This window comes from Rhipicephalus microplus, chromosome 8, assembly GCF_043290135.1.
Source record: "Rhipicephalus microplus isolate Deutch F79 chromosome 8, USDA_Rmic, whole genome shotgun sequence".
Taxonomy (NCBI): domain Eukaryota; kingdom Metazoa; phylum Arthropoda; class Arachnida; order Ixodida; family Ixodidae; genus Rhipicephalus; species Rhipicephalus microplus.
This window is the reverse complement of record NC_134707.1, coordinates 18,176,893-18,203,755: the sequence shown is the minus strand read 5'-3', so window position 1 is coordinate 18,203,755 and position 26,863 is coordinate 18,176,893. Positions and strand designations below refer to the sequence as shown.

The following is a 26,863-nucleotide window of genomic DNA, read 5'->3' as shown; positions in this document are numbered from 1 at the left end:
AAATACCTAGGCATCGTATATATTAGAATGCTAAATTGGAAAAGCCACATAGACGAGATTGGCTATAAATCGTCACGTGCCTTGGGGTGGTTACGAAAATTGGAAAACAGGAAAACAGGATTGCGAAGGAGCTCATTGATAATGATTTACAAGATGTATTTGCGGCCTATTACGGAATACAGGTGCGTATTATTTTTTGGCAGCACGGTATACAAGATGGGACAGTTAATATTATTAGAAAGAGAAGCTTTGCGCTTGTGTCTTGTACTCCCCAAATTTGTTGCCAGTGACGTTTTGTATGTGGAAACGCGTCTTCCATCTTTGATAACTTGGTTTAGAATACTTAGAGCTCAAACTTTATTAAAAATATACAAATCGCCTCTGAGACAAGTGTCTTATGTTTGTATTCAAGAACCAAGCACATTATTCGGAACACAATGGTCTAGACTACACTAACCGCAGATTACGTTCGTCCAAGCGCTGCTAAAACCTGTAAATGTAAATATATATTGATTACCTCAACGATTATGCCTAATTCAAAACTTGAAGTATAATTTGATGATTTTTCCTCCTCTAATGCGAAACACCTGGAGACTTACAAAGAGGGTTCAGCTTAAATTGAGGACGACGCAGCGAGCAATGGAAAGAAAAATGGTAGGTGTAACCTTAAGAGACAAGAAGAGAGCAGAGTGGATTAGGGGACAAACGGGGGTTAAGGATATCATAGTTGAAATAAAGAAGAGGAAATGGACATGGGCCGGGCATGTAGCACGTAGACAGGATAACCGCTAGTCATTAAGGGTAACTAACTGGATTCTCAGTGAAGGAAAGCGGGTTAGGGGGAGACCGAAGGTTAGGTGGGCAGATGAGATTAAGAAGTTTGCGGGTATAAATTGGCAGCAGCAAGCACAGGACCGGGTTAACTGGCGGAACATGGGAGAGGCCTTTGTCCTGCAGTGGACGTAGTCAGGCTGATGATGATGACGATGTTGATGAATGCAAAACCAATTCCCCCTCAATATATAAATATTCAGGTACAAGATTACTTCATCAATCTGTCCATAAACAACATTGTTGCGATGGATTCATCCGTATTAAACAAAAAGGCTGGAGTAGGCATCTCCTGTACTTCTCTCGACTGGTCTTTTTCAGTTCGATTACCAGATTATACACTTATATGCGTCACTGAATTATTAGCTCTAATTCTAGCACTTCGTAAACTTCCGGCAAGCGAATCAGAAGCAGTCATACTTACTGATTCTTTCTCAGTATGTACTGCACGATATGCAGCAAAAGTTTGACATCATTGAGTATGATTAGTAGTTTATTACCAGCAAACATGAGAAAATTCTACATGCTATGGGTACCTGGCCACTGCGGGATTGATACCAATGAGATGGCAGACTCGTCAGCCAAAGCATCTTTAAGCGGACCACTCTTACCTATTTTACCTGATTTCGCTTATGTAAAGGCACTCGGATATAGAAATGCTTGTTTGCACAAGGAAATAGAAAAAAATATCATTAGATAAAGCCAGAGACTTCGTACATGTAAGATTTTGCTGGAACTAACAGTGGTGTGTATCACGGCAGTTATAAATTACCACCACCAGAATACGTTGCAGATATCCACACCTGAAATATTACTTACATAAAGCTGGACTCACATCATTTCCCTTATGTCTCTTTTGCAAGAAATTAGAAACAATGGATCATTTCTTTTTATTCTGTCACCAATATTCTCATCAAAGGAAAAGATACTCGCTCGAACCAATTGAGAAGCTGGGTTTAAAAATAAACGATTCAGTAATTTTATCCTTTGAAGGGATTACATTAGGTTATAGCCACGGGGAGGTTTGCTCTGCTCTGTGTGCGTACATAATGGCAACAAAAAGATTACCTTGTTAGTCTATTGTTGATAATATTTTCGGCTCCAAGACTACCTGAAGGCCTGACTGCTAGCTCGCGTGGCATTTTCATACATTTTTTTGCTTTATACTTAAATTCTATTTAATGATCTTAAATGCATAACTAACTTGACGATCCTGCCGCCCGGTTCTTGGCCGATCCCCCTTTGTGGGCGAGTGACAGCAAAGCAAAAGGCTCATCATCATCATCATCATCAAGATGGACGCCATTTTCATACTGAGGGTATAATGCTGTTCCGTTCTTTTAAGTGGGAGCACGACATGGCACTAGACTGCTAAGCCGAAGGTCACATCATCAAATCCCTCCTGCGGGGACTGCATGTTCGATGGAGGTGAAAATGTTCGAGGCCCGTCTATTTAGATAAAGGTGCGCGCTAAAGAAGTCCAGGTGGTCGAAATTTCAGGATCCCTCCACTACGGCTTCTCTAATAAACATGTGGTGGTTTTGAAGCGTTAAACCCTATATAATGTTATCATTACCGCGTTATATTGCATACGTTAAAGTGGTTCCTTCGGGACATAACACTTGTACGGGGGTTTTGTGCATAGGCGTTTTGAGCACCGGCTTGGCTCATTGGCTAAAATAGTGGGCTTGCACAGGAAGACCTTGGTTCAAACACAGTTTCATCCTTAATATTGTTTTGTATTTCGTTATCTTCATTTTTTTATTTGGACACACTGGCGGCTATGGACATTTACGGCAATTTCGTTGCGATCCTTTAACAGGTTTAGGTGCGAGAAAACCACCGTTTCGCCGCAAGGGCACGGCAATGAATGCAATAGCAAAAAAGTAGAATGTTATGCAAATTGAAGCTGGCAGCTAGCTCTTTTACAGCGAAATCTGTTATGAAATACCAATAAGTGTCAATTATGGTGCCGTGATTATTCACCACTGCCGCCACCGCCGGTAGGCGTAACCACTAACGAACGAAATAAGAAAAAAACTAAATAAATAAAAAGAAAACCCGAGGACATAATGGAAATTGGTCGGGTTCTCTGCGTGGCAGTACAATACTCTACCACAGAGCTACGCGGGTTTTTTTTTCTTCTTCTTTGTTGCGCAGAGAAATGTTGGTGCTTGAAAACTGCGTAGTGAACTGAATTTTCGTAGGCTTCGTAACGGGTAAGTAAACGCATTAGCATGCGTAATGAAGCGTTTAAGGCAGCACTGTTACAACCAGGCGTCACACAACGTGAATTGCGTAAAGGGTGGGTCGTCGAATGCCCCAGTATATTAGAAGAGTCCCAGGCATAATTCTTCATCGCCGCCAACCACAGCATCAACTAGGTGCATGCAATGCCTTACAAGTGTGTAGGAAATGCTACGCTTTATTAAAGAGAGGTGAATAACGACATTGTAGACGCTTGACCACTACTGGAAACTGTTGATTTGTGGCGTAGTGGGTTCGTAGTAGCTTCAAGAGTTTTTAGAAGCTTCTGGAAAAGCTACTCTTCAAGCTTTTGCTTAGACTGTGCTGCGCGCTCCACGAAGGCCCCGAAATTTCTTGGATGCCATGTCACACAAGACGCCGCTCTAAGAAAAGGCGGCCACTCCAGGCACTTTTCGCGCAGTCTGTAGACATTCAGGGCACAGCACGCCGAAAAAAAAAATCGGGGTTCCTTAAGCTTTGCCTTAGTTGGACGCGATAGTGATATTCTGTTTATAGTGGGTGTATCCTTCAAATACTTAGTTATAAAATCTTTTCCAAGTTGCAATGCAATTACTACGTGGTCTTAAGGTTGCAGTAACGGGCGTGGCGTTTCTAGTGGGTGACTGGCTTTAGTCTATGAAGCCAGATATTGCCTTTATTACGGCATTATTTCATGTTGTAATGTGAAGAATGTTTGCAGGACGCGTGTGTTTTAAAGCATGAAAGTTACTTCCACTGCGTTTCCAATCAAAGGAAGTTGTTTTCACTGTATTCACAAGCAGACGTGTTGCTGTGTGGTAGAACATCCGCTTACCACGTAAGTTACCCGGGTTTTTTTACTGTTTGTTTTATTTGCATCGTTCTGAATTTTTCGGTCACACACAAGATGGTGTTTTTTTTCCTCATGGGCCCAACTAACGACGCTGACACCAGAATGTCTGCTAAACGAGCTGTTTAATGCTCTCTCGTTAAAGAATGGCAAAGAAAAAAACATTGCAGGTTGGATAGCTCTCGTTCTTCACCAGGTCTTAACGCAAAGTAAAACAAGAAATTACGGCTACTTTGCGCTGTCTATCATTGTTCTATGAAAGAAACTTTTATAAGAAAAGTCACGCATCCAAATATTTCAGCAGCGGAAGAAGGACGTCCAGAATAGTTCACTTATGTATCCGCTGTAAACACGGCAGCACGTAAGTAATGAGCACAAGTCGACATTGAGAATAAACACAAGCAAGTAGGGTATGGAAGCAAAACAAAATTACACTATCTGCCGCTAAAGGGAACCAGGTGTGGAAGTGTAGCAGTGGGCGAAAACGCTTACACTGGCGGCAACGCTGAAGCTGACGTTTATCGAGGCGTTGCGCAGGAGAGAAATGTGCTGACGCACAAAGCACGCAGTGATAGACCGTTTTTTTTTTCACCAGAACATGCCAATCGCTGCTAGTGGGCAATGAGAAACTTGAGACTCCCATGGAACACAGAGACTCACGGTCCGCTTTCACGGCACGCACACGCAGCGGAGTTTTTATTTTTAAGCAGCACACAAGAACAATCTCCTACCAGCATTACCTTGGAGATCAAGATATAGTGCCTATATATACGGGGTGACCAGTGAACCATTGTGCAGGGCGAGCAGTCATTTTCTTTTTTTCAATCAAGAAACTCGCTAGGAGACGCTGCCGGCGTTGGCGTTGCGAGGTAAGAGAGGGGCGAGGGCAGGAGAGGGACGGGACGCGCATGCGCAATGAGGGTGTGAACGCCGTGAGGAGGATTGCCTAGAGGAGGTTTGGAGGGGAGCGTTAGAAAGGAGAGAGAGCGAAAGCGGATGCGCTTGCGCTGTAAGGGTGGTCACGCCGCACACTTGATTGAGCTCGACCCTAAGCTGCTTCGAATATAGGATCAAAAGAAACGTTGACTATGAGCCCATGTGATCAAATCACGGCGCGATCACTGAGGCCTTTTGTTCGAGTATTTCTTAAAAGCACGTCGTTGCACTTGTGTTTCATCACAAGCAATCATATCGCCCAAAATATCCTTAACAGCTTATGCATGCCCAACGATTAACTGAGTATACGAAGCATTTATATACTGCCCTCCCCGTGGTCTTCACATGCTCAGCAGGCGCCTGATGCTGATGCTATGAACGCGTAATGTCCCCTTTATTTCCGCTTTTTGTTGCGCATTTCCTGAGGCACTCTGCGCAGAAGATAACTGCAAGCACCCGAGCGACAATAAAGACAAGCAGACAAAAAAAAAACAGAAGCATTACTTACCGTTCGGGTTTCGGACTACATGTGCCGAGCACACCGCGTTCGCGTCGTCTTGCTCGGAAGTCTGGTAGTCACGCCGGCAAGATCACTCGAGGTTCGGGACCATCGCGAAATGAACGCGATCACAGTTTAGGGAGAGCTAAATTGCCGTCGCAAAGCGCCGTTCGCGTCCAGCGTCGCGAACACAGCCAAACTGCTAGCACAAACACGCGCGTGCCACTGAAACCACCGAGCAACTCGGAGATCATCTTCACAAGACAACGCAACCAAACGACGGACCCACGCAAGCCAAGGAGAATGTAAGAGGGCGTCGCCGCAGGCGTCACCTGGCGCCGCCAGTTCCACAGTGCCGGCGCACTAGGAAAGCGGTGCTACTCTCTCGTGCATGAGTTTTTTCTGGGCGAACACATTCATGATGTACCGCAAAAAAGAACGACAAGACGGACACAAAGAACGACACACCACAAGCACTGTTGCCATATTTATAGAAAAAAAAATGAAGGGACACGTCTTCCAACCACGCAGGCGCGTGGGATTCGCCCGACTGGGTACAGGGGGTGCTCGGCAAAGATTAGACATGAACAGTACGATTTAAAAACGTTCTTCAAAGGCAAACAGGTGAACGGACGTTTGACGTACACAATCACTACTGTATTTGTTGATGAAGAAGGCTTCCAAAAGTTCACGTGCCTTTCTATCTTTAATCCTACGCAGGATCATGCGAGAATTGTTCGAGGCGACCTGCGTAATTTGTGCAACCTGTTCCTTGAGTAGAAGCCTAAGAATATGAGGGTTGATGGAGATATTAAAAAGACACATCAAGTTTAGGCGCGTCATTTATGATTTTCAAACTTCGTATCGAGCGAGATCCGAGATTAAGCTGCCTCCTTTTCATGTGCGTTGGTGTTCTCACCTCTCTCTCATCATGCCGCCGACAGTCCTGACAATGCTTGTGTTTTCGGTGCATCGTCCCTTCGAGAAGTTACAGTGGTGCGACGCTGTGTACCGTGGTAAGATCCAGTACTCACGGATTGAAATAGGACACTCGGAGCGTGTGGCCGACGGTACATGTGCTGCTGCTCGTGGCTGCGCGTAGAACCAATGAGTCGCATCATGGTATAGAGCGAGGGGAAGAACACCTATGGACACAGATTACACCTTCCGGTCGCCAAAGTGTCGGCCTGTAGTTCCCCATGTGTACACGGCCAGGGTGGCACTGCAAGGCTCACGCGCATTCGCATGTTGACCGAACTGGCTCACCGCTGCGCACCACTTTTATCGCCGCGCCAGCTGACAACCCTCTCGTTCTGCGTGCTTAGGCGATGTGGTACGCATGCTGTGCAAACAAGACACTGGATTCATTTAGACGAATGCGCCTTGCGTGCGTACGTACACATGATGAACATGTGCACAAAAGCATGGAATGTTTACTTCATGCTTTTGCCTCGACAAGAAAGAAAATGAGTGGCATGCTTGCCTTGATGCAACATGGAAATAATATCATGTATTACTGTCGTTAGGGCAAACCGCGGCCTATTGTTGAATAAAAATGCAAGAAGCTCACTCGTTCTTCCGTCACCCACAGCTCTACAAATGCTGGCTACGCAGCATAGCCACACTATTCGCTGCTCGGGGCGAAACAACAAGATTGTTTTTGACACTGCACGGAAACAGGCCCGTGACTGCTGCTTTTCGTTTTCGTCGTGACAAAAAACTTTACAAACTTTATCTGCTTTTGTGCAGCTATTCATCATGTCTATGAGCGCCGTTCCGGTGCGACATCGTTGCGGTATCCCATTTCGTACTTGCGCAGCTTACGTGCCCCATCGTCGAAGGGCGCCGATCTAGGGCGTCGTGTGCTTGCACCACAGTGTGAATGGACCGCACCGTTCACTCAATGTGGGCTGCATCCATGCAAAAGCGCGCGAGCCCTGCAGCGCCACGCTGGCAGTGTGCACATTGTGAACTAAATGCTAACTCTTTAGCGACCGGAAGGAGTAAGCCTGCTTCGCAGCTGTTCTCGCCCTCACTCTATACCACGATGCAACACCCTGGTTACGAGAGCACCCTGAGCGGCGGCACATGGACCAGCGGCCACGCGCTACCGTGATTACTGTACATGATTACTGTACATGATCCATGCCAGCCTCTCCAAACGTGCCCGCGTAGAAGAATTAATTCGACGGAAACGGGCGATACAATGCAGAGAATGTCGAAACGACACAACACTGATTTCGTGCACTACGTGGCTTGGGCACGTCATGCGATTGTAACTTTGCGTGCGCATGACGTATTTCTGTCTCTGCGTCGTATGGTCTTCCGGCTCTAAGTTGCCCCAACGACAAAGAAAACACGAAAGAAATTGGGCTTGGAAAAATCTTCACCAAGCGATTGATGAAGGTTTTAAGCTCACCTCCTCGCATCATGCTTTCAAGGCTCGTAATAAACCAATGAACCCATTCTTGTAGTACAAAGCTCTTCATTGGACACGAAAGAATTTCCAGCGTCTCACTAGAATTTATCATGTGACCCGGAAAAGCAGCCTTTACGAACTAAATGAGAAACAAAACAGAAACCACATAGAGATGTGTTTTTCATCTTTTTTTTAACCTACACTCTACTTTTACTGACAACACTCCACAGTTTCGCATTTGTTAATCATTGTCCGGCGGCTGCACAGAAGCAGCTCGTGTTCCCTACGCATGCGAGCAGGTGTTGTGAGATGCCGTGCAGACGACGCAACGCGGACGAATACATGTGTAGAGGCTAATCGCCCTACCTCTTGGCTAAGGGGCTTCGTAGTCTTGACAGTGCTAAAAGGAGTATTATGCGTATTATTGCGGTAGAAATAATATGAACACTCTCGGCTGGGTTTCGCCGCTGGCGTCGGCGTCATGCACCGTATATGTATACGTACCTATATATATGAAAACGCAAGAAAGAAAGAAAAATTCAAAAAAAAAAACTCCAGTGCGCGGTATCGAACGTGGGACCTCCACGTCATGAATACGAATCCTTCCCCACCGAGCCACTAAGAGAAACCTTGTTTCACGTTCAAACAGCAAGCTATATATATCGAACAATTACCGCTGTTTGCGGGCATCTCGGGGGGGAGGGGGGAACTATTGTGTTTTCAGCATTATCAGTAAGATTGCGCAGCAAGCGCGCGGCGGCTCTCATCTCTCAACCCCTGTTGTAGTTACGGGGCACACAAAGGTCACTGCAATTGTTGCACAGCCTACGTTTGCGAAAATGACGCACTTTTCAGACACAGCGAAGTAACAACTGAAACGCTTCTTCGCGCTGATCTGTACGTGTGAGTACGTTTCGTGCGTCATTTGTTTGCGAGAAACGCTGCGCACGTTTTGATCTGCTTGCCATTCTGTGCGTGACCCTCCAACTTGTTGCCATCGCGTTCATTTCTTCACCTTTGCGGCAAAGCGGTGACCTTTTGTTGCACCCCATAGAGTTTGATTTGATTGATTGATTGATTGATTGATTGATTGATTGATTGATTGATTGATTGATTGATTGATTGATTGATTGATTGATTGATACGAAGAGTTTAATGTCCCAAAACCACTATATGATTATGAGAGACGCCGTAATGGAGGTCTCCGGAAAAATCGACCACCTGGGGTTCTTTAACGTGCACCTAAAACTGAGCACACGGGCCTACAACATTTCCGCCTCCATCGGAAATGCAGCCGCCGCAGCCGGGATTCGATCCCGCGACCTGCGGGTCAGCAGCCGAGTACCTTAGCCACTAGACCACCGCGGCGAAGCAACACCCCATAGAGTAGCGAAAGCTCAATTTTGCCAGGTAACACAAATATCAGCCTCCGCCATACTTGACACCCCAATTTGAGCTTAAATAGTGCACCAATTTTGAGAATAGGCATTTATAGGCCCTTATGGAAATTAAGGCACAAACGTCAAGAATATGCATTTATAGGTACTAAAAGGGCACTATGAAAGCACTTTTTAACCTCTAAATCATGCTCATATATCAAAGTGTCACGATAGGAACGCAAGAAGCAAAATAGGCATATTCCTATAATCCAGTCTCTACTTGTCCCGCTCGGCTTTTGATTAAAAGTTGACCTACAAGAAAAAAGTTACGTTGCCTTTGGGTCATCATCACTGCACGTACTGACAACAAAAAGGCTGTACTGTTGAGCAATACTCCTTCAACTGCGGCTGTGGGAAAACAACCATCCATCTTCCTTTGAATGCCACCGTTTCAGTTAAACCAGAACAAAAAAAAAATGTTTCACGAGTGTAACACGAACTTGTCGACCGCCTATTGTCGAAGGAAAGGGTCTTCGACACTACCCGATACTGTCCAACAGAGAAGGATGTGAGAACGTTATCATATTTCTTAGTTATAACTGTTCTTACAGACAGGATTCAAACAGGGCGCTATTCTTTCTTCCTTTTTTTTTCGTGTTATATTTTCTCTTCCCTAGTCTCCTAGCGTAGGGAATCTAACCGGAAGTCTTTCTGGTTACCATCTTGGCCTTCTTCCTTTCTGTTTGTTTCCTCCTCCTCCTTCGCAACATCCCTTTTCTATACATGTAGAAAAAAAAGAAAGAAGGCAGCATGACGTGACTCAGCCAGCCTTGGCCAGCCACGCTGCTTTAAAACCAGCGTTGTCATTTAGACACGTGACATTTTTCGCAATATCATCCCAACAACGAGACCAGCCCATACTTCACAGTATAGAACCCAATTAATATGTCGGCTTTAACGTCCCAAAACCACCATATTATTACGAGAGACGGTGTAGTAGAGGGCTCTAAATTTTTCGACCACCGTGGGTTCTTTGACGTGCACTCAAATCTGAGCACACGGGCCTACATCATCTTCGCCTGCATCAAAGGTGCAGCCTCCGCAGCCGGGATTCGATCCCGCTGCCTGCGGGCAGCAGCCGAGAGCCTTAGCGACTAGACCACCGTGGCTGGGCAGTATTGCACCTGGTAGCTATCAATTCAATCGAAGTACACTTTTCCGGCGCAGACCAGCCGGCTCACGCAAGAGGTTCAAGAACGGAACAACATCGGCAGTACTAAAACATACCCCAAGCTCTTACGTTTTGATCACGTGTTGGGGCGACACCTTGGCCTTCACTCGCGTGACGTAATGCTCTCTCTTTTCTTTTTTTTTTCTCCGTGTTTCCATCATGTTTTGTACCCTTTTCCCCTGCACATGGTCGCCAGCCAATCTGAGAACTGGCTAAGCTCGCGTCCTTGTCTTTTTCTCTATCTCTGCCCCCCTGTAACCATAGAGTTTCCTAATGTACACTAGAGGGAACTCTGGCGCTAGTGTCTATGGGAGCCGCAACGCACGGCGCTTCAGCGAGCATGGGAATGATGGGTAGTACACACATTTGTCTAATCCTCGTACTTCTTGCCTGCTTTTGGCTTCGTGTGTGTTCGTGTGGCTTGGAGCCGTTTTAGATGCGGAGCATCTTATACTCGCGCCTTGTAGTGCGCCGTCCGCGTCGTCCGCGCCGTCCACACCGCTTCTCGAACATTCGACAGCTGACGCGCGCGCATGCGCCGTCGCGCCGTCGCCCACTCTTCCACCATCTGTGCATCCCTTCCTCCTCTACACACCGCGCGCGCTTCACTCCTCCACCATCTGTGCACCCTTCCTCCTCTACACACCGCGCTCGACATCTACAATTCTCCTGATTCTCCAGTGGACGCGCATGTGGCGTCGCGCTTCGAGAACATTCAACAGCTGACAGTGCATGCGCCGTCGTGCTGTATATATACTCAAGGTCGGCGCTCGCTCGCTCAGTTGCCGCTCGTCGGTTGGTTTGTACGGCGCGTCGACGTCCAAGGTCGCGGTGAAATGAATTCCAACGAATCCACAAACACAATGATCGACGTCCCTTCGACCAGCGCCGCCCTTTCGCATACGTGTGTACGTGTTCACTCATTTAACACCCCCTCCTACAACCACGTTAACCAATTTAGCCATCGACCCAAGTAAGTCGCAATTTAACACCCCATTTCACAACCACGTTAACCAATTTAGCCATCGACCCAAGTAAGTCGCACTTTAACACCCCGTTAACCAATTATATGGTCCGCATCCTCCTCAGTGTTCCCCCGAGGGAAGCTGCGGGCAATTTTTTTCTCACGAAACAAAAATCAGCAAATGTTCAGCGGTTGCGCTTCACCATTTTATTCTTTTAGACTTACCTTTCCAAATCGGGTCACGAAGTTCAAACTTGTTGAATCTTTCTTTCAAAACGAAACCGAAACACGGCAATAAACGAAGCCGCAAGTACAATTTGCCGCCCGCAAGTACAGTACGAAGACTAGGCAAATGCGTGTACTACCCATCATTCCCAATGGTTGCTGAACGACTGCAGCGCCAGAGTCCCCTCTAGTAAATTTTTAGGAAACTCTACGCCTGTGACAGTGCAGCCACGTTTCGCGCACTCCTGCAGGAATGAGTGAATGGGACATCACTGCGTAGAGAGGCGTTCAGACGACTGCGTCTTCGGGCTGAGTAGTCACCGACCAGCCGAGGCTCGACCGCACGCCGGCAATCGACTCGCGCAGCGCGAGCCACCTGCCTTGCATGTACTCGCACAGTGTGGCCCGGAACATCCGAGAGCTGGCGCTGTAGAGCACGAAGTTGATGGCGAAGTTGGTGTAGTAGAGCAGCATGAAGTAGCGCTGGAGCACGTAGGGCAGCTGGTTGTGTTCGTCGTCTGGAATCTCGGTGTGTCCCAGAGAGAGCAGGAACACGTAGATTCGCATGGCGTAGCTGGGCAGATTGAGGAGCACGAAGGCGCTGGACACGAGCAGGAGCATTCGCGTGATGTTGATCTGAGTGGCATGGGTTATGCCTCCTCCGCTGGTCGCCGTTACCGCACTGTCCTTGGAGATAACCGTGTGACCATTTAGCCTATGTGCCGGTGGAGCTGCAAAAAATGCAATAAATGCAAAATGCCAAAATGAGCAGCTTGCATGTAATATTTTGTCAGTATCTTTTTCTTTCTTCAAATTATTTGGGCTGCATGAGCAAACAAATAAAAACAAGTCCAGGAGATTTCAGCACACGTGTAATAAAACCGTGTAAGGTAACGTGCAAGGTATTTCAGACCGACTGACTTTCATTTCAGTAAGTGAATGTACACTTATAAATAAAACGTGCACTTGTCATCACTGTAATGTTACTTTTTAAATGTTGCTTTGGAGATAACCGTGTCACTGTTTAGCCTATGTGCCGGTAGAGCTGCGAAAAAATTGTAATGAATGCAAAATGCCAAAATGAGCAGCTTGCAGGTAATATTTTGTCAATATTTTTTTCCTCAAAATAATTGGGCTGCATAAGCAAATAAATAAAAGGCAAGTCCAGGAGATTTGAAACACGTGTAATAAAACACGTGTAGGCTCATGTACAACGTATCTCAGAAGACTGACCTTCATTTCAGTAAGTGAATGTACACTTGTAAGTCGTGGACTTCTCGTTATTGTAATGTTACTTTTTAAATGTTGCTTGAGCCACGTAGCAGAGTCACCTAAAGTACCTCAAACAAAACCTAACTGTTTAATTACATGCGAAAAAAAAACAAAAACGGTTTATCTCAAATTAGTATGTCACAACTTAAGAATTACATTTTCACAACTTTCACTACTACCACGCATGCCATGATAAGCCGCTTGGTAAGCAAAAATGCAAGCAAAACATTATTCTCGTGTTGCTGCCACCTTGAAATTGCCGCGTGGAGCTCTGTGGTGTCACAAATCTAGGTGGTATTTTCTAGGCCCTACATGGTTTTAGTAAATAGAAATGTAATATTTTGTACTTTGAGTGCGCCCCAGACTTAGCATGCCAAGTTTCAGGAAATTTGTGTGTGGCATGGTCGCCAAACTGTGAAAAACGTTTTGCAATTTATGACGCCAGATATGAAGGTTTAGACGCGTAGTTTAAACATGAAACTTAGTCTTTGTCTTTCTGCTCATTTAACAAACACATGATGATTAAAGTAAGCGCATTAGAATGTAGCCACACTAGAAGTTGTCTGTATAAACCAATTCAATGAATAATTTTCCTTTGCCTTTCACCTGTGTGTTTCATCGTTGAGGAACCGACCGTTGTTTCTGCGACTACAAACGAGATTGCACTTACCGTTTGGCACAGCACATTACTTCTCACGAACTATTGTTATCATGGAATAGTGAGCATCTGAGAATTGAAATACTGACTCCTGTATAGTGAGTACTTGAGCTGCAACATAATGCAAATGTTCGCGTGACCAATATTAATGGGACCTTCACGGTTTACCGGCTGAACAGATGGGCGCGAAAAACACATCTCTAGCCCCAAGATGACCTCAAAGGGTTTCCCGGCAGGATATGTTGTACTATTATTTTGGTTTGGTGCTGACGTTAACGTTAAAAGATGCATATCTTACTTCAGTTCAAGCATTACTATGGTTGGCATACACTACTCCGCACTGTCTTTGCGCTGCAAAGTTTATAGTAACAGATTGAGGCAGACTCACTGGAGTTCTGGCATTCCATCTGGATGTCAGATGTGCCAGGCTGCTCTTTGTACCGTAGATAGAAGACATACACGGCCCGGGCAATCATGCAATTCATGAACGTGATGAGCAGAAACGGCAGGATGAAGGTAATCACCGTGTCCAGGATGTTCAGGTAGTACAAAGCACTGAAATTTAAAGAAGAGAGATAACGCTAAAGTGATACGGAAAACCGGGAATGAATCATAATGCAACATACGCAAAATTGTGGAAACGTTCGACAACAAAACAGGCTTACATTGCTAGTTGAGCCACAGTCTTTGAAAATAGAGATTCTATTTAGAACCACTGTAACCTAGTTTTTTTTTATTTTGTTATACATACACTATACACTAAGTTATGGATATACCGTAGGAAAAATGTGCATTCGCGACGTTCGTCAAGCACACGCATGCTGCTAAGTTCATATTTCAACTTTACTTCGCCTTTTCCGGAGTTTATTACAAGAAAAAAAGAGAACTAGGAAAAGAAGCTGCAAAAGTGAGCCACCACTGTTATTAATTACTTTATGTCAGTTTTGTATGCTATGTTATGTGTAGGATAAACATTCCCATGAAGAGAATGTGCTTTTAAGCGGCTGAGGGAGGCGAAGCCTGCTTATTTTAATTTCTGCATTCCTCTCTTGCAGAATGAGGAGCCCGAATAAAGACTTCCTTCAATCGAACGTTCCCAAACTCTACGTCTTCTTTGACCTAATGGTACCCCACCTTGGCATTTCTTTTTTTTCTATTTGAGGACCGCATTCATACTGTCAAAAACATTTTCGCTCACGTTCAGTATCTATGGCTCCTTTTGAAAAAGACCCCCCTTTTCGCTTGGTAGTAGTGTCCTGATTCAGCGATTTCGAAACTCACCTTCCCGACCAAATCATTTGTTCTGCTTTCTTTACAAGCTTTGTGGACAATATTCCAGATAGTTTTTTATGAACGTAAATTTCCCGAGTCGTGGTGATGTCGATGGTATAGTTTCGTTCTCTGTAAAGGCTTGTTTGTGCAAGTGGCATGTTTTAGGCTGCGTCACACTACTGCTTTGTTTTATATCTCTGCAAAACTACAGATTCATGTTCTGGGAGCTTGTTTTGAATTTGTCGGTGAATTATTGTACGCATGGGTTCATTGATAAATTTGTTGAATGAGGAATCACCCACGAAAGGCACTGTGTTGATAAAATCAATGATGCAATCAATCAATCAGTAAATATATCCATTCCTGAAATACCTGTGAAATGAACGAATGGTGAAAAGCCTTGTCATTACTTTTACCCGGAATTACATCGGTCAGAGCTTAAAACACGTCACTTGCTCGGCAAGTTATGCGTTTACACTCTACCAGCCTTGTGTACACTCTGGCGAATATCTCGTTGAGCGAAGATAATGCAATCGTCAAAAAAGCGGCACTTTTCTTCCACGCAGTAGTATACGACGTAAGCACAGGCAGGAGTACTGAAACAGTCTGTCGGTTGCCAACCGTACATTTCCGTCTGGAAACGGCAAAACACATGGACACAAAGTAGGTCAGTGTAATGTACATATATGGCTTCTTCTTAAACGAAAATAGGTTTTAGAGTGTGTTTCGGGTTATTTACTTCTTCTCCCGTGGTAGCTCCTGAAAACGTTTCACTGAGAAACAAAACATCTCTCATTCACGCGAATACAATGCCCTGTCACTGTTGTGTGATAGCCTCAGTGCAATCTTCTGTAGAAAGTGAGTATTTTGTTTGTGTGAATATTTATTTGGTGTGAACATGCCTGATGTACGGACCGTCATTGTTTAACATTGGAATAAGCCATGGAACGCTCATGCATGAATAAAATCTGTAACGTAAGTTGATTAGTTTGGTGAATGCTAATTCGTGCAAGAATGTCATGCTATTTTGTTGTCATCGACAAAATAATAAAGCTATCTAAGAAGAGTAGTCGGAGCCACACCCAGGCACCAGCCACGTCTTAAACAAGAGGACCAACTCGCCGCACATTGGCAGCACTATTACCACAAATTTACTACACGCTAAAAGAGTGTGTCATCATTCAGCTCAAGCTCACCTCTCGTACTCGGGGTGAAAGGTGCAATCGGAGATCTCTCCGTCACCGACTCGCATGAACACCAACAAGGGAGCATTAAGTGCCACGCTCAGGAACGCAGTGCCACCTATGACGAGACGTGGTCTCCGGCCGGGAGAGCTTCCCTGCAGCTTCCAAAGAGGGTAACGCACTGCGATGAACCTCTCGGCCGTAAAGCTCACCGTTAGCCACACGGACCAGCAGGCAAATACTGAAGTGAAGAACACGTTGATGGGGCAGAACCCGCGCCAGTACACCTGCGCACGTAAGGCCGATGGATGACAGCCTTGTGATCGTAGCTTCTCTTTTTTTTTCCTGTTATAGTTATTCTAATTTCAGGACTACCTGAAAAGTACCTTCACAGTCCTCATTATATCTCTTCGCGAAATGATCATTGTTTCAAGATTTTAGAGTACCGTACCAGATCTAATTTGTATGCTAATTCGTTTTTTGTTCGTTCCATTAGAAAATGGAATCACTTATCAAATGAACAAGTGTGCTGTATTAATGAAGATGTGTTTTTCTCGACATTGTAGAGAACCTGGCGTCTCTCATAATCCTGGCGTCTCTCAACCTGGCGTCTCTCATAATCATATGGTGGTTTTGGGACGTTGAACCCCACATATCAATCATTAATCGACATTGTAACCCCTCTGCTGCGGCGCCTTCGGGCTAAGCGGGGTAATCATTGAATAAAGAATAAAGAATAAAGAAAAACATGTCTGAAATCACCATATTGTACATTCAAGATCGTCAGCAGGACATTAAATTGGAGTGCTCGGTCGCCCCCAAACACGCCAACACTGCCCCCTAGTCAAGCCTGAGAAGCACTTTTGCCTAATCTCACGAAGCGACACAGGTTTGTCTCCCTCCCCCGAAAATGCAGTCTCACCGATGCCCAAACATACATTCAAGTTAATTTCACTATAAAGCCTACTGTGTCCACAAGTAAGTCCGTATAAGCACAACATCATTTCTATGTGCCCATGCCTTTTGTTTTCTACCATTTCTTTACCTGTCAAAGGAAGAAATAAATAAAATATTCTTGAAGGGGCTTGTTTCTTTCTTAGACAAAATATAATGAGTCTTGCAGACAATCATGGCAAGTAATGCACAAGGCTCTATCAAAAAACGTCCACGATAACGTGGATTATGCTGCTGGGATTATTAATGGCACATGGTGTACGGTGGCATATGGTGGATGCGGAAGTGCCGGCAATGCTTGAGCGCGAAGTGGCGTCAGAACCACTGTGATGAACTGCCACACACAAAAAAAAATATTTGTATAGAAAGCGATGCAGAAATCACCGGTAAAAAAACGCGGCCACAAGGATTTGAACGTGCAACCTTCGAATTTTCATGCTGACTGCGTCATGCTGATACATGGAATATCGTACTGCATGCTGATATATGAGAATTTCACTGTAAAATGACTAGTCAACTTAGTGATTGACCATTCGACTTCCGTTTTGTATGCCACGTGCTCGAGATAGACGGGATCTGCACCTGCTACGAAAGTTTACATATTCAATAAACACAAAAAACTGCTGCCTGCGAAAATTGCCACTGCGATAACGGCAACAGCGCTACGTTTTTGTTACAATTCACAACCACAAGAAAAAAAAACCAAGTGGACTGATGAGCAGGTACAGTTTACCGGCGGTTACTGTCAAGTTTATTATTCGTTTCTCGCTCGTACTAAAGGGCGACATCTGCTCAGGCTTTATGACGCCTCTATAGGCTCATTTGATAGATACGCGCACACAAGTAATTGAGAAATGCGATGTTTTTCGCTTAACGTACAGCGCAGTCGTGCCAACGCGTTGCTGTAGCTCCATTGTTAGCCACAACTACGTAATGGCTTGCGAAAACGAATGCAGTGTGCCGGAAACACCATGACATCCTATTGGTTCAGTAAGCACACGAATTGACGAGTCTGTGCTCTCGCATAAGACTCAGCGAAGTGCCGGCGAGTGTGATCGATGGCTGTCGGTGAGTAGAGGCGTATGTTTGTTGCAAGTACTGGAACCCCGTCACAAAAAAATCAGAGCATATCCACGGAGTGAATGATGATGAGTGGGGCGGAGCATCAGTCAGCCCGTTCGTGCTTCTGTCCGTCCGTTTGTTTTCGCTTCCATCTGTGCGCGCGACCATCCGTGCGTTCATCTATGCGTGTATCCGTCTGTCCACGCGTCCATCTGTGCATCCATCTGTCCATTTATCTTCTAGTCTGTCTGTCCGCATGTTCGTGTCTCCATCTAGTGAACAATCCAAGTAACGCCATCTCGCATCTTGCATCTCGTATCCCCTGTGGCACATATCGGCTCCGCGCGTCCATTGATCCGTCCGTCCGTCTGCTAGTCTGTCTGTCCGCCCGTCCATGCGTCCGTCCGTGCGTCCATATAGTGAACACTCCAAGTATCATCATCTCCCATGTCGTGTTCCCTGTGGCACATGCCACTGGCGACTACATACGACAACGGAAAATTGACAGACCCACGCCTTAAGGAGCTTCGCCCCTAAAATGTTCCTCGCTTCTTGCGTGCACACCATACACAATAAAAATGCTTCGTTTAGGTTTAATGGTCTGTGCTGTATTGCCATTCTTACTCATCAGAATCGTGTACTCTGAAACGCAAAAGCACCGATGACACTTGTATGGGCTCAATCAGTAGGCGTATTTTTTGGTGGAAATCGTGGTGGTAGAACGATACCTTGTAAGTCACACTCACCGAGGCTTGTATTGACGCATGTGCAAGATAAAAGTTTGTGTACTTTAGCATCGCACGCACATTGTGAACTTAAAAGTGCAGCTCAAGTAATTGAGTGTGCAAGAATTGCTATAGTTGCGTTTCTAGCATAGCGACATCAGTTGACCACTGTATTCTGGTCTACCTTTGAAAGGGGCAAGGGGCCTTTTTTGCGTTCGTACAGTGCCTCCAGAGAAGCTCGCCTAAATCAAAACTGGGGGGTCGATAGCCTCCGAAACTGTCAGTAGAAAATCTCGGGGGCCATGTGTTTTTTGCAAGATTTACAAATGGTGCCATCTAGTAATCCAAAAAAAAAACATGGCGCGCGTGACGTCCCTACCTCTGCGAATGCGCACGCTAGTCTTTTCAAAAAGCTCATTGCGAACTAAAGCTCATTTATTTTTTGACAACTGCGTGGCGATGTAGCACATTTGAGGTCGCTGTTCAAGGAGAAATCTCTAGTCTTCTTAACATTACAACAAAGCGGCACGTTGCGCATGTCGAACTGATGTAAGTACGCGCACCAATTGTAAACACTCACGGCTACATTCTACGCTACACGAAAATTGAAGCGTTGCTGACACAACAGAAATAAAGAAAAATGGGCTAGAAAGCGTAATGGCCGACGTTGTTTTTTCTTGACGGTAAACATGTTTTTCTGCATGACATGTCGCCTTAGAAGACGACATTAACGAAGTGCGCGCGGGGCACTGGCGCTGTGGCACGAGCGCGAGCCTGGCGTCGAACGCTGGCCAGGAGTGACTCCAACGCCTGGGCTACGCTTTTGAACTTGTTCACGTTTCCTGTCCTTTAATAAATCGTCTACAGTCACAAGCGGCTGTATAGACGTAACAGTTGGCGACGAGGAAGACTGGATCGACTCATCGGCACTCCACCGACGTCAAGGAAATAACATGGCGACGCCCGACTTCGGTCGGCTACCCGAATTCAGCGGCAGCCCCAGCTCCTGGAGATCCTGGTATGGGAGGCTACAGTTCTTCTTCGAGGCTAACGAGATTACGGACGCATCGAAGAAACGTGCTCATCTGCTAACGCTGTGCGGGGAACAGACTTATGACATCGTCTGCGCCCTCGTTCAACCCAAGCAGCCCAACCAAGTGAGCTACGAGGACATAGTCAAGATGCTCAAGGCTCACTTCGATCCACAACCGTCTGAGGTCTTCTGCAGGGCACGATTCCAGCGACGTGACCAAAAGCACGACGAAACGGTCAGTGATTACGTCACGGCGCTCAAGAAGCTAGCAGCAGATTGCAATTTCGGGACAAGCGCAGACACTGCAGCGAATCCGACAATGCTGCCTATGGACGTCATGCTGCGTGATCGTTTCGTTTGCGGTCTTCGGAACGAGCAGGTCCAGCAACGGCTCTTCGCAGAAAAGGACTTGACGTTCAAGAAAGCTTTCGACCTTGCACTGCGAGCTGAAAACGCCATCGAAGACCAGAAACGCGTGAAAACCGAATTTAAAGAGTTTCACGAATCCTGCATAAGCACATGCAAGATAGACAACCAAGGTCACTCTAGTGCCTCTGCCCAAAAGAAGAAACAACGCTGTTGGCGTTGTAACGCGCTACATAATCCGGACACTTGCAAGTTCCAGACAGTCTCCTGCAACTACTGCAAGAAACGCGGACACATTGAAAAAGCCTGTCTGAAAAAGCGGAAAGAAGCAAAAACGAGCAACAGCATCGAATATCCCCAACAAGGAACTTCGACAGCTGCCTCAGCACCAGTGTCGACTCAGCAGGACTCATCAGACGTGGCCCTTTACGAGCTCAACACCGTAACCAACGCGTTCAGCACACAGAAGGTCATGACTCGGCTACGCGTACATGGCAAGTTCTTGGATTTTGAAGTCGACTCGGGTGCAGCCTGCACACTCATCAGTGAGGTCACGTTCAAAGCTACGTGGACAGATGATCGACCACGGCTTCAGACCGACAACATGCTCCTACGCACATGGTCAGGACAGTCTCTTCGAGTTCTCGGATGTGCAACGGTGATTGTTACGCACGGAAACAAAACCATGACACTACCACTTGTTGTCATCAAGGGAGCAGGTTGTAACCTCCTTGGACGAAACTGGTTTCCTCACCTGGGTATACAGATCACGGGCATCAATGATGTATCCGGCGATGAACTTGTTTCGAAGCTTCTCGACAAGTACCAATCTGTATTCGACGAGGACATATCAGGACACATCGGTCCAGCGGTACAACTAGACCTCGTGGAAGGAGCGAAACCAAAGTTCCTAAAAGCACGGCCGGTTCCTTTCGCGCTCCGGTCAGCTGTAGAAGCAGAATTGGATCGACTGCAAAGTCAAGGCATAATCGAGCCAGCACAGCATTCGGATTGGGCAACGCCTCTCGTACTGGTTCGAAAGAAGAATGGCTCGTTGCGAATATGCGGCGACTACCGTTGCACAGTGAACCAGGTATCAAAGAAGGCAGACTACCCACTTCCCTCAACTGATGAAGTGCTCAGCCACTTGAGGGGAGGCAAGGTCTTCAGCACCCTGGATTTAGCACAAGCGTACCAGCAACTTCACGTGACGCCAGAGACAGCAGAGATATTGACCCTGAACACGCTGAAGGGACTATATAGGGTCAAGAGATTGCCTTTCGGAATTTCTGCAGCCCCAGCCATTTTTCAACGTTTTATGGAGACAATGCTGTCAGGCATCACAGGCGTGTGCGCATACCTAGATGACGTGATCATCAGTGGGAAAGACGCCACGGAACACGCCGAGAGACTGGAAGAAGTGCTGAAGAGGCTACGAAACTACAATCTGCGCCTCGGAAAAAACAAGTGCTGCTTTGCGGTGCGACAAGTTTTCTTTCTGGGACACCGAATCGACGAGACAGGCGTCCACACAAACGAAGAGAAAGTTCGAGCCATAACGGACGCTCCAGCACCAAACTGCAAACAAGCGCTTCAATCATTTCTCGGAATGCTGGCTTTCTACGACAGATTCTTGAAGAACAGGGCAACAGTTGCCAGCTGCCTATACCAGCTTCTTCAGAAGGACGCCACGTGGAGATGGGAGACAAAGCATCAAGAAGCCTTTGACAAGCTTAAGGCATTGCTGCTCAGTCAGACCGTACTGGCACACTACGACGAACAGAAGGAGCTTCTTGTCTCTTGTGATGCTTCACCATATGGCATAGGAGCTGTTCTGTCTCAACGTGATGACCAGAATAGAGAGGCGCCAATCGCTTTTGCATCTCGGACGCTAGGGCCGGCAGAACGCAAATATGCTCAATTGGACAGAGAAGGCCTTGCTGTGGTGTTTGCAGCCCACAAGTTCCACAAGTATATTGCGGGAAGAAAGGTGACTTTCGTCACTGACCACCAACCACTGCTCGGCATACTGGGTCCACAAAAGCCAACGGCTCAAGTCCTTTCTCCACGGATGACCAGATGGTGCATCAAGTTATCGGCGTATGACTACAGCATAATCTACAGGCGTGGCAAGAACCATCAAAACGCGGATGCGTTGAGCCGTTTGCCATTACAAGAACGTCTCGATGAACCCTGGCCTCCAGGTGACGTACTATTGTTCGAAGCGTTATCGAGACCTCCGTTGACTGCTGCCGAGATAGCACGCCTGACACAACAAGACAGCATCATGCAGAGGTTGTACAAGGCAGTGCAGGATGGTACAGTGGAGAAACTCACTGGAGATGAGTTTGCTCCTTACCGACGACGAGCGACCGCACTAGCACTACAGCGCGAGTGCATCACACTTGGATCCCGAGTGATCATACCGAGCTCAGCACGATCCCGTGTTCTGGCACTTCTGCATGCGGGTCACAGAGGCATGGTAGCCATGAAGAAGTGCGCAAGGAGCTACGTATGGTGGCCCGGAATGGACAAGGTGATCGAGGAAACGGTGCGACAGTGCCGTGAATGCCAAGCAACGCAAAAGAGCCCACCCAAAGCTCCTATTCCTACGTGGGACCGTCCCCAGACAGCATGGAACACGGTGCACGTTGACTTCGCGGGGCCACTACTCGGACGCACCTACTTAGTTGTTGTGGACGCATACACAAAGTGGGTGGAAGTCCGGCACGTGACACAAGCAACATCCGCGGCTGTAATCGACGTGCTCCGAAGCCTCTTTGCAACGTTCGGCATTCCCCGAAAGGTCATCTCCGACAACGGAAAAGCATTCATCTCCAACGAGATCAAGCAGTTCTATGCGTCGAACGGCATACAGGCTGCAACCTCACCAGCATATCATCCGGCAACAAACGGCCAGGCAGAACGCTATGTGGCGGAGCTGAAAAGAGCGCTGTTGAAAGATGCAGACAAGTCCATACAGTGCCGACTTGCAAGATTTCTGTATCGGCAGCACACGACAATACACACTACCACAGGTATGACACCGGCGAGAGCGATGTTCGGACGAGAATTGCTCTGCCCTCTCGATCTTCTTAAGCGGGAGACGGATAAGCGAAGTCCTGAGAGCCAGGAGGCATTGCAAAAATCACGCCGCTTCGCTATAGGGGATAGAGTGCTTATCCGGCAGTTTTTGAAAAAGCCAGATTGGATTGAAGGCGAAATACTGCGCCGCGTCGGACCACGATCCTGGCTTGTAAAAAGCGACCAAGGAAAGGTTCGGCGTCACCTCAATCACATGAGGAAAACGAGTCAGACCAGACAAACAACCCAATCGCGGACAGATTGGAGCGCAGCTGACGATCTCTTGGACGCAACGCCAGAAGAGACGCCATCGAGCTCAGCTGCTCAACCGCCTGAATCGCCCGAGATGCAAGAGCACACTCCCTCGCAACCGTCGACGTCACAGGCAGTGGCCACTCGGCAACTGCGACCACCAGAGGTTAGGCGACCTCCAGACCGCTATGGAGACTTCGTCTAAGGGAGGAAGAGTGACATGTCGCCTTAGAAGACGACATTAACGAAGTGCGCGCGGGGCACTGGCGCTGTGGCACGAGCGCGAGCCTGGCGTCGAACGCTGGCCAGGAGTGACTCCAACGCCTGGGCTACGCTTTTGAACTTGTTCACGTTTCCTGTCCTTTAATAAATCGTCTACAGTCACAAGCGGCTGTATAGACGTAACACTGCACATTCCAGACTGAAACTCTACAAATAAGTAATTTCACATATTACAATGTGCTTTTTGTGTCACCATCATCGACTAAGCTTCCATCACGCCACCATCGTCCAGCATGTTTACCAAGCCATTTAACAAACACGTATTGCAGCCCCACCATCAGCCGGCATTTTCCACGGTAACCACCATCTGCCACCATTTTTTGCACTCTCACCGTCACCAGCCATTATGAATACAACGTCCTCCATCATATCCACTAATATTTCCTCCGTACCCACTATTCTTTACACCATACGCACCAACGATTACAGCATCCACCAACCCAGGTTTTTGAGTAGGAGAGCCTCCAAAAACGACAATTAATAACTCGATACTCTCATAACCCTTACTATCTGTATGATTCGTTACAGTAATTCTGTGGTAAATTTTTGCAGAGATGCAGTGGGTTTGATTACCAATTATGAAAAAATAGGCAAGTGTTTCTTGAACGTCATAACGTTTATAAAGAAATACTGCAGTTTACGATGCCGTGAACTGTCACATTTGAGAAGAGTGCGCTTTATTCATCGCAGAAATTCGTCGAGAACCAAGCCGTTTTAAGCACATCTAGTCTAGATGTATATTTTCTTTTTTTTTTCTTGATGAGGCTCAAATGATGAATTTCTCACTCCAGGACCCCATTTTATGCTGCAGTCTAGTTGGTCCAGTCAATCAATATTCGTTGGTTGTCCAGGGCTTTACTAGAATGAGTGGTATCGTACTAGAATAGGGAAAATTTTGCATTATAGATACAATCTGCGGTTTGGGACAGTACCAAAGGGTCCATGAAATGGTACAACCCTGCATGCTCTCCCCAGAAAGAACAACGGTTGGAAAACTCTATGAGCTAGAAAGGGTGGCGTATTGCACGACGCATATATCTGCATGAGCTAATTTAGCGCGTAATGGAGGGAAGGTTCTACGGGGCTTTATCAGTGTGTGTGTGTGTGTGTGTGTGTGTGTGTGTGTGTGTGTGTGTGTGTGTGTGTGTGTGTGTGTGCGTGTGTGCGTGCGTGTGTGTGTGTGTGCGTGTGTGTGTGTGTGTGTGTGTGTGTGTGTGTGTGTGTGTGTGTGTGTGTGTGTGTGTGTGTGTGTGTGTGTTCACTTGGTTTAGCGCCCCATGTATTTTAATCGTACGCATTTTTTTCTCCCGTCGGAACCACTTTGTCCGTAAATGGAAATACAAAGATTTCACTTTAACTCACATTGGCGCCGTGTTCATTCAGCCAGGCGAATGAGAGTATGATGAGGAAGCCCGAGTCGGACACGGCCAGGGCTCCTATGTACAGACTTGACGTGCGGCTCCTGAGCTTGGTGCAGAGGAAGGTGACGAGGGAGAGAACGTTACCGACGAGTCCCAGGTAGATGACTGCCGGTGTGTAGGCCGCGTTCAGAATGTCCAGCACCTGAATGGCAACAGCGTGTTGTCCAGGAGACAGAGGCCGGACGTGGCTACGCCTGGCAGACATGCTTCGTGTCACACCTGCTGGTGTCGACGACTCCGCAAAATCTGAGGTGAAGTTCAGGATGGCCGCCAGAACTGCGGCAGTGCCATCACCAGAGTTGTCAACGCCCACGGTCCCTTCGCTGATCAGGGTCAAAGCCATCGTGGTTGACGTCATAGTTTGGTTTTGACCACTTCTACATATACCTGCGCAATGTCAAGTCAACAAGCATAACTGTGGTCCATTGGAGAGTTACTGCCGCGTGTGGCAAAAACGGAAGCAATAGCTAGCGTAGCCGTAATTTTGGGGGGAGGGTGCTAAACCATTCCTGCCTATTTGTGCGTGCATTTGTATCTGTGCGTGTATGCGAAGTTGAAAATGTTCTGATTGATATGTGGGGTTTAACGTCCCAAAACCACCTTATGATTATGAGAGACGCCGTAGTGGAGTACTCCGGAAATTTTGACCACCTGGGGTTCTTTAACGGCACCCAAATCTGAGCACACGGGCCTACAACATTTCCGCCTCCATCGGAAATGCAGCCGACGCAGCCGGGATTCTAACCCGCGACCTTCGGGTAAGCAGCCGAGTACCTTAGCCACTAGACCACCACGGCGGGGCGTTGAAAATGTTCTGGGGTCGGAGGATGAGACAATTGAAGTACCCTGGCTGTGACACTTCAGTTCAGCAGATGCAGTGTTCTCTTGCGAAGTTGATGCTGGCAACGCAAGCCAGGTGAGCACAAGTGTCGACGTGGAACAATTGCATCAAATGCACTCCATCACATGCGTCACTCGCATTTTCTCTTCAATAACAAAAAATTGTAGCATTAAATGACCTATTGACTCACCACTTTATCATGGAAAACCTGAAAGCCGTCACAAGTTTTTGTGAGAAGCACGTCTTCGCTTCATTTTCAGTTTTTCACCCGTAATCAAGGTGGTTTTCCTAAGGTCTCTACCGAGAGAGAGGAGAGGATGCACAGCAGTGAAGCTTCTTTCATTCCCTTAATATACATTAACTCGATATACTGCTTTATTAGATCACTATACAATGAAAACATAAGGTATTGATTGGCGTGATTTCTTAGGCGATTTTTCGCCAGTGATCCCGGATTTTCAAAGACGCAAGGCCGAATAGCGCCAATTCTACGCTGAACGATCTGAATTTCGTAACTATTTGCATTTTCTGTTTTTAACTGCTCGCAGGCACGATAAACCTATTCTTAGTAAGAATAAAGAGTGCGAACTGGTGATTCTCCCATATTGACTTTCTGACTCAATGTTCTTATTAAATTTAGTTCGATCTGCTTAATCAGAAAGGAAAAACTTTAGAAAACGTTTCATTTCTTTGTTTTCTTTTACAGAACTTTCTAGATCCAGAACTTTGTTCCAGAACTTTCTCAGATCCTTCGGTTGTGAAAAGCAATTAAAAATTATCAATTTATTGCGAGTATAATCAATTTGGGTAGTAGGTTTAGAGAGTTTAACATCCCGCAGTGAAACAGGCTATAAAATACACCGTAATGGATGGCTCTGATGATTTCGACTGCCAGAA

General features: G+C 46.5%; 1 protein-coding gene across 1 annotated transcript; it reads right to left on the bottom strand.

The window, feature by feature from the left end:
• Positions 1–11,759: 11,759 nt before the first annotated feature.
• Positions 11,760–25,500, bottom strand: LOC119165225 (galanin-like G-protein coupled receptor npr-9). Its single transcript, XM_037417408.2, has 4 exons — positions 25,067–25,500; positions 15,959–16,233; positions 13,879–14,045; positions 11,760–12,291 (listed from the first exon to the last, which is right to left on the bottom strand). Exons 1-4 carry the CDS (start codon positions 25,481–25,483, stop codon positions 11,849–11,851), a joined length of 1,302 nt encoding a protein of 433 aa, XP_037273305.2. The 5' UTR covers positions 25,484–25,500; the 3' UTR covers positions 11,760–11,848.
• Between the last annotated feature and the right edge of the window lie 1,363 nt (positions 25,501–26,863).

Bases quoted from the DNA above. Each gene is read 5' to 3' on its own strand.
- LOC119165225 (XM_037417408.2), bottom strand. From the start codon at position 25,483: ATGACGTCAACCACGATGGCTTTGACCCTGATCAGCGAAGGGACCGTG. The intron at 16,234-25,066 runs GTGAGTTAAAGT...TTACGTGCGCAG, and splicing joins TGAATGAACACGGCGCCAAT to GTGTACTGGCGCGGGTTCTG. The intron at 12,292-13,878 runs GTGAGTCTGCCT...CATTTTTTGCAG, and splicing joins GATGGAATGCCAGAACTCCA to CTCCACCGGCACATAGGCTA.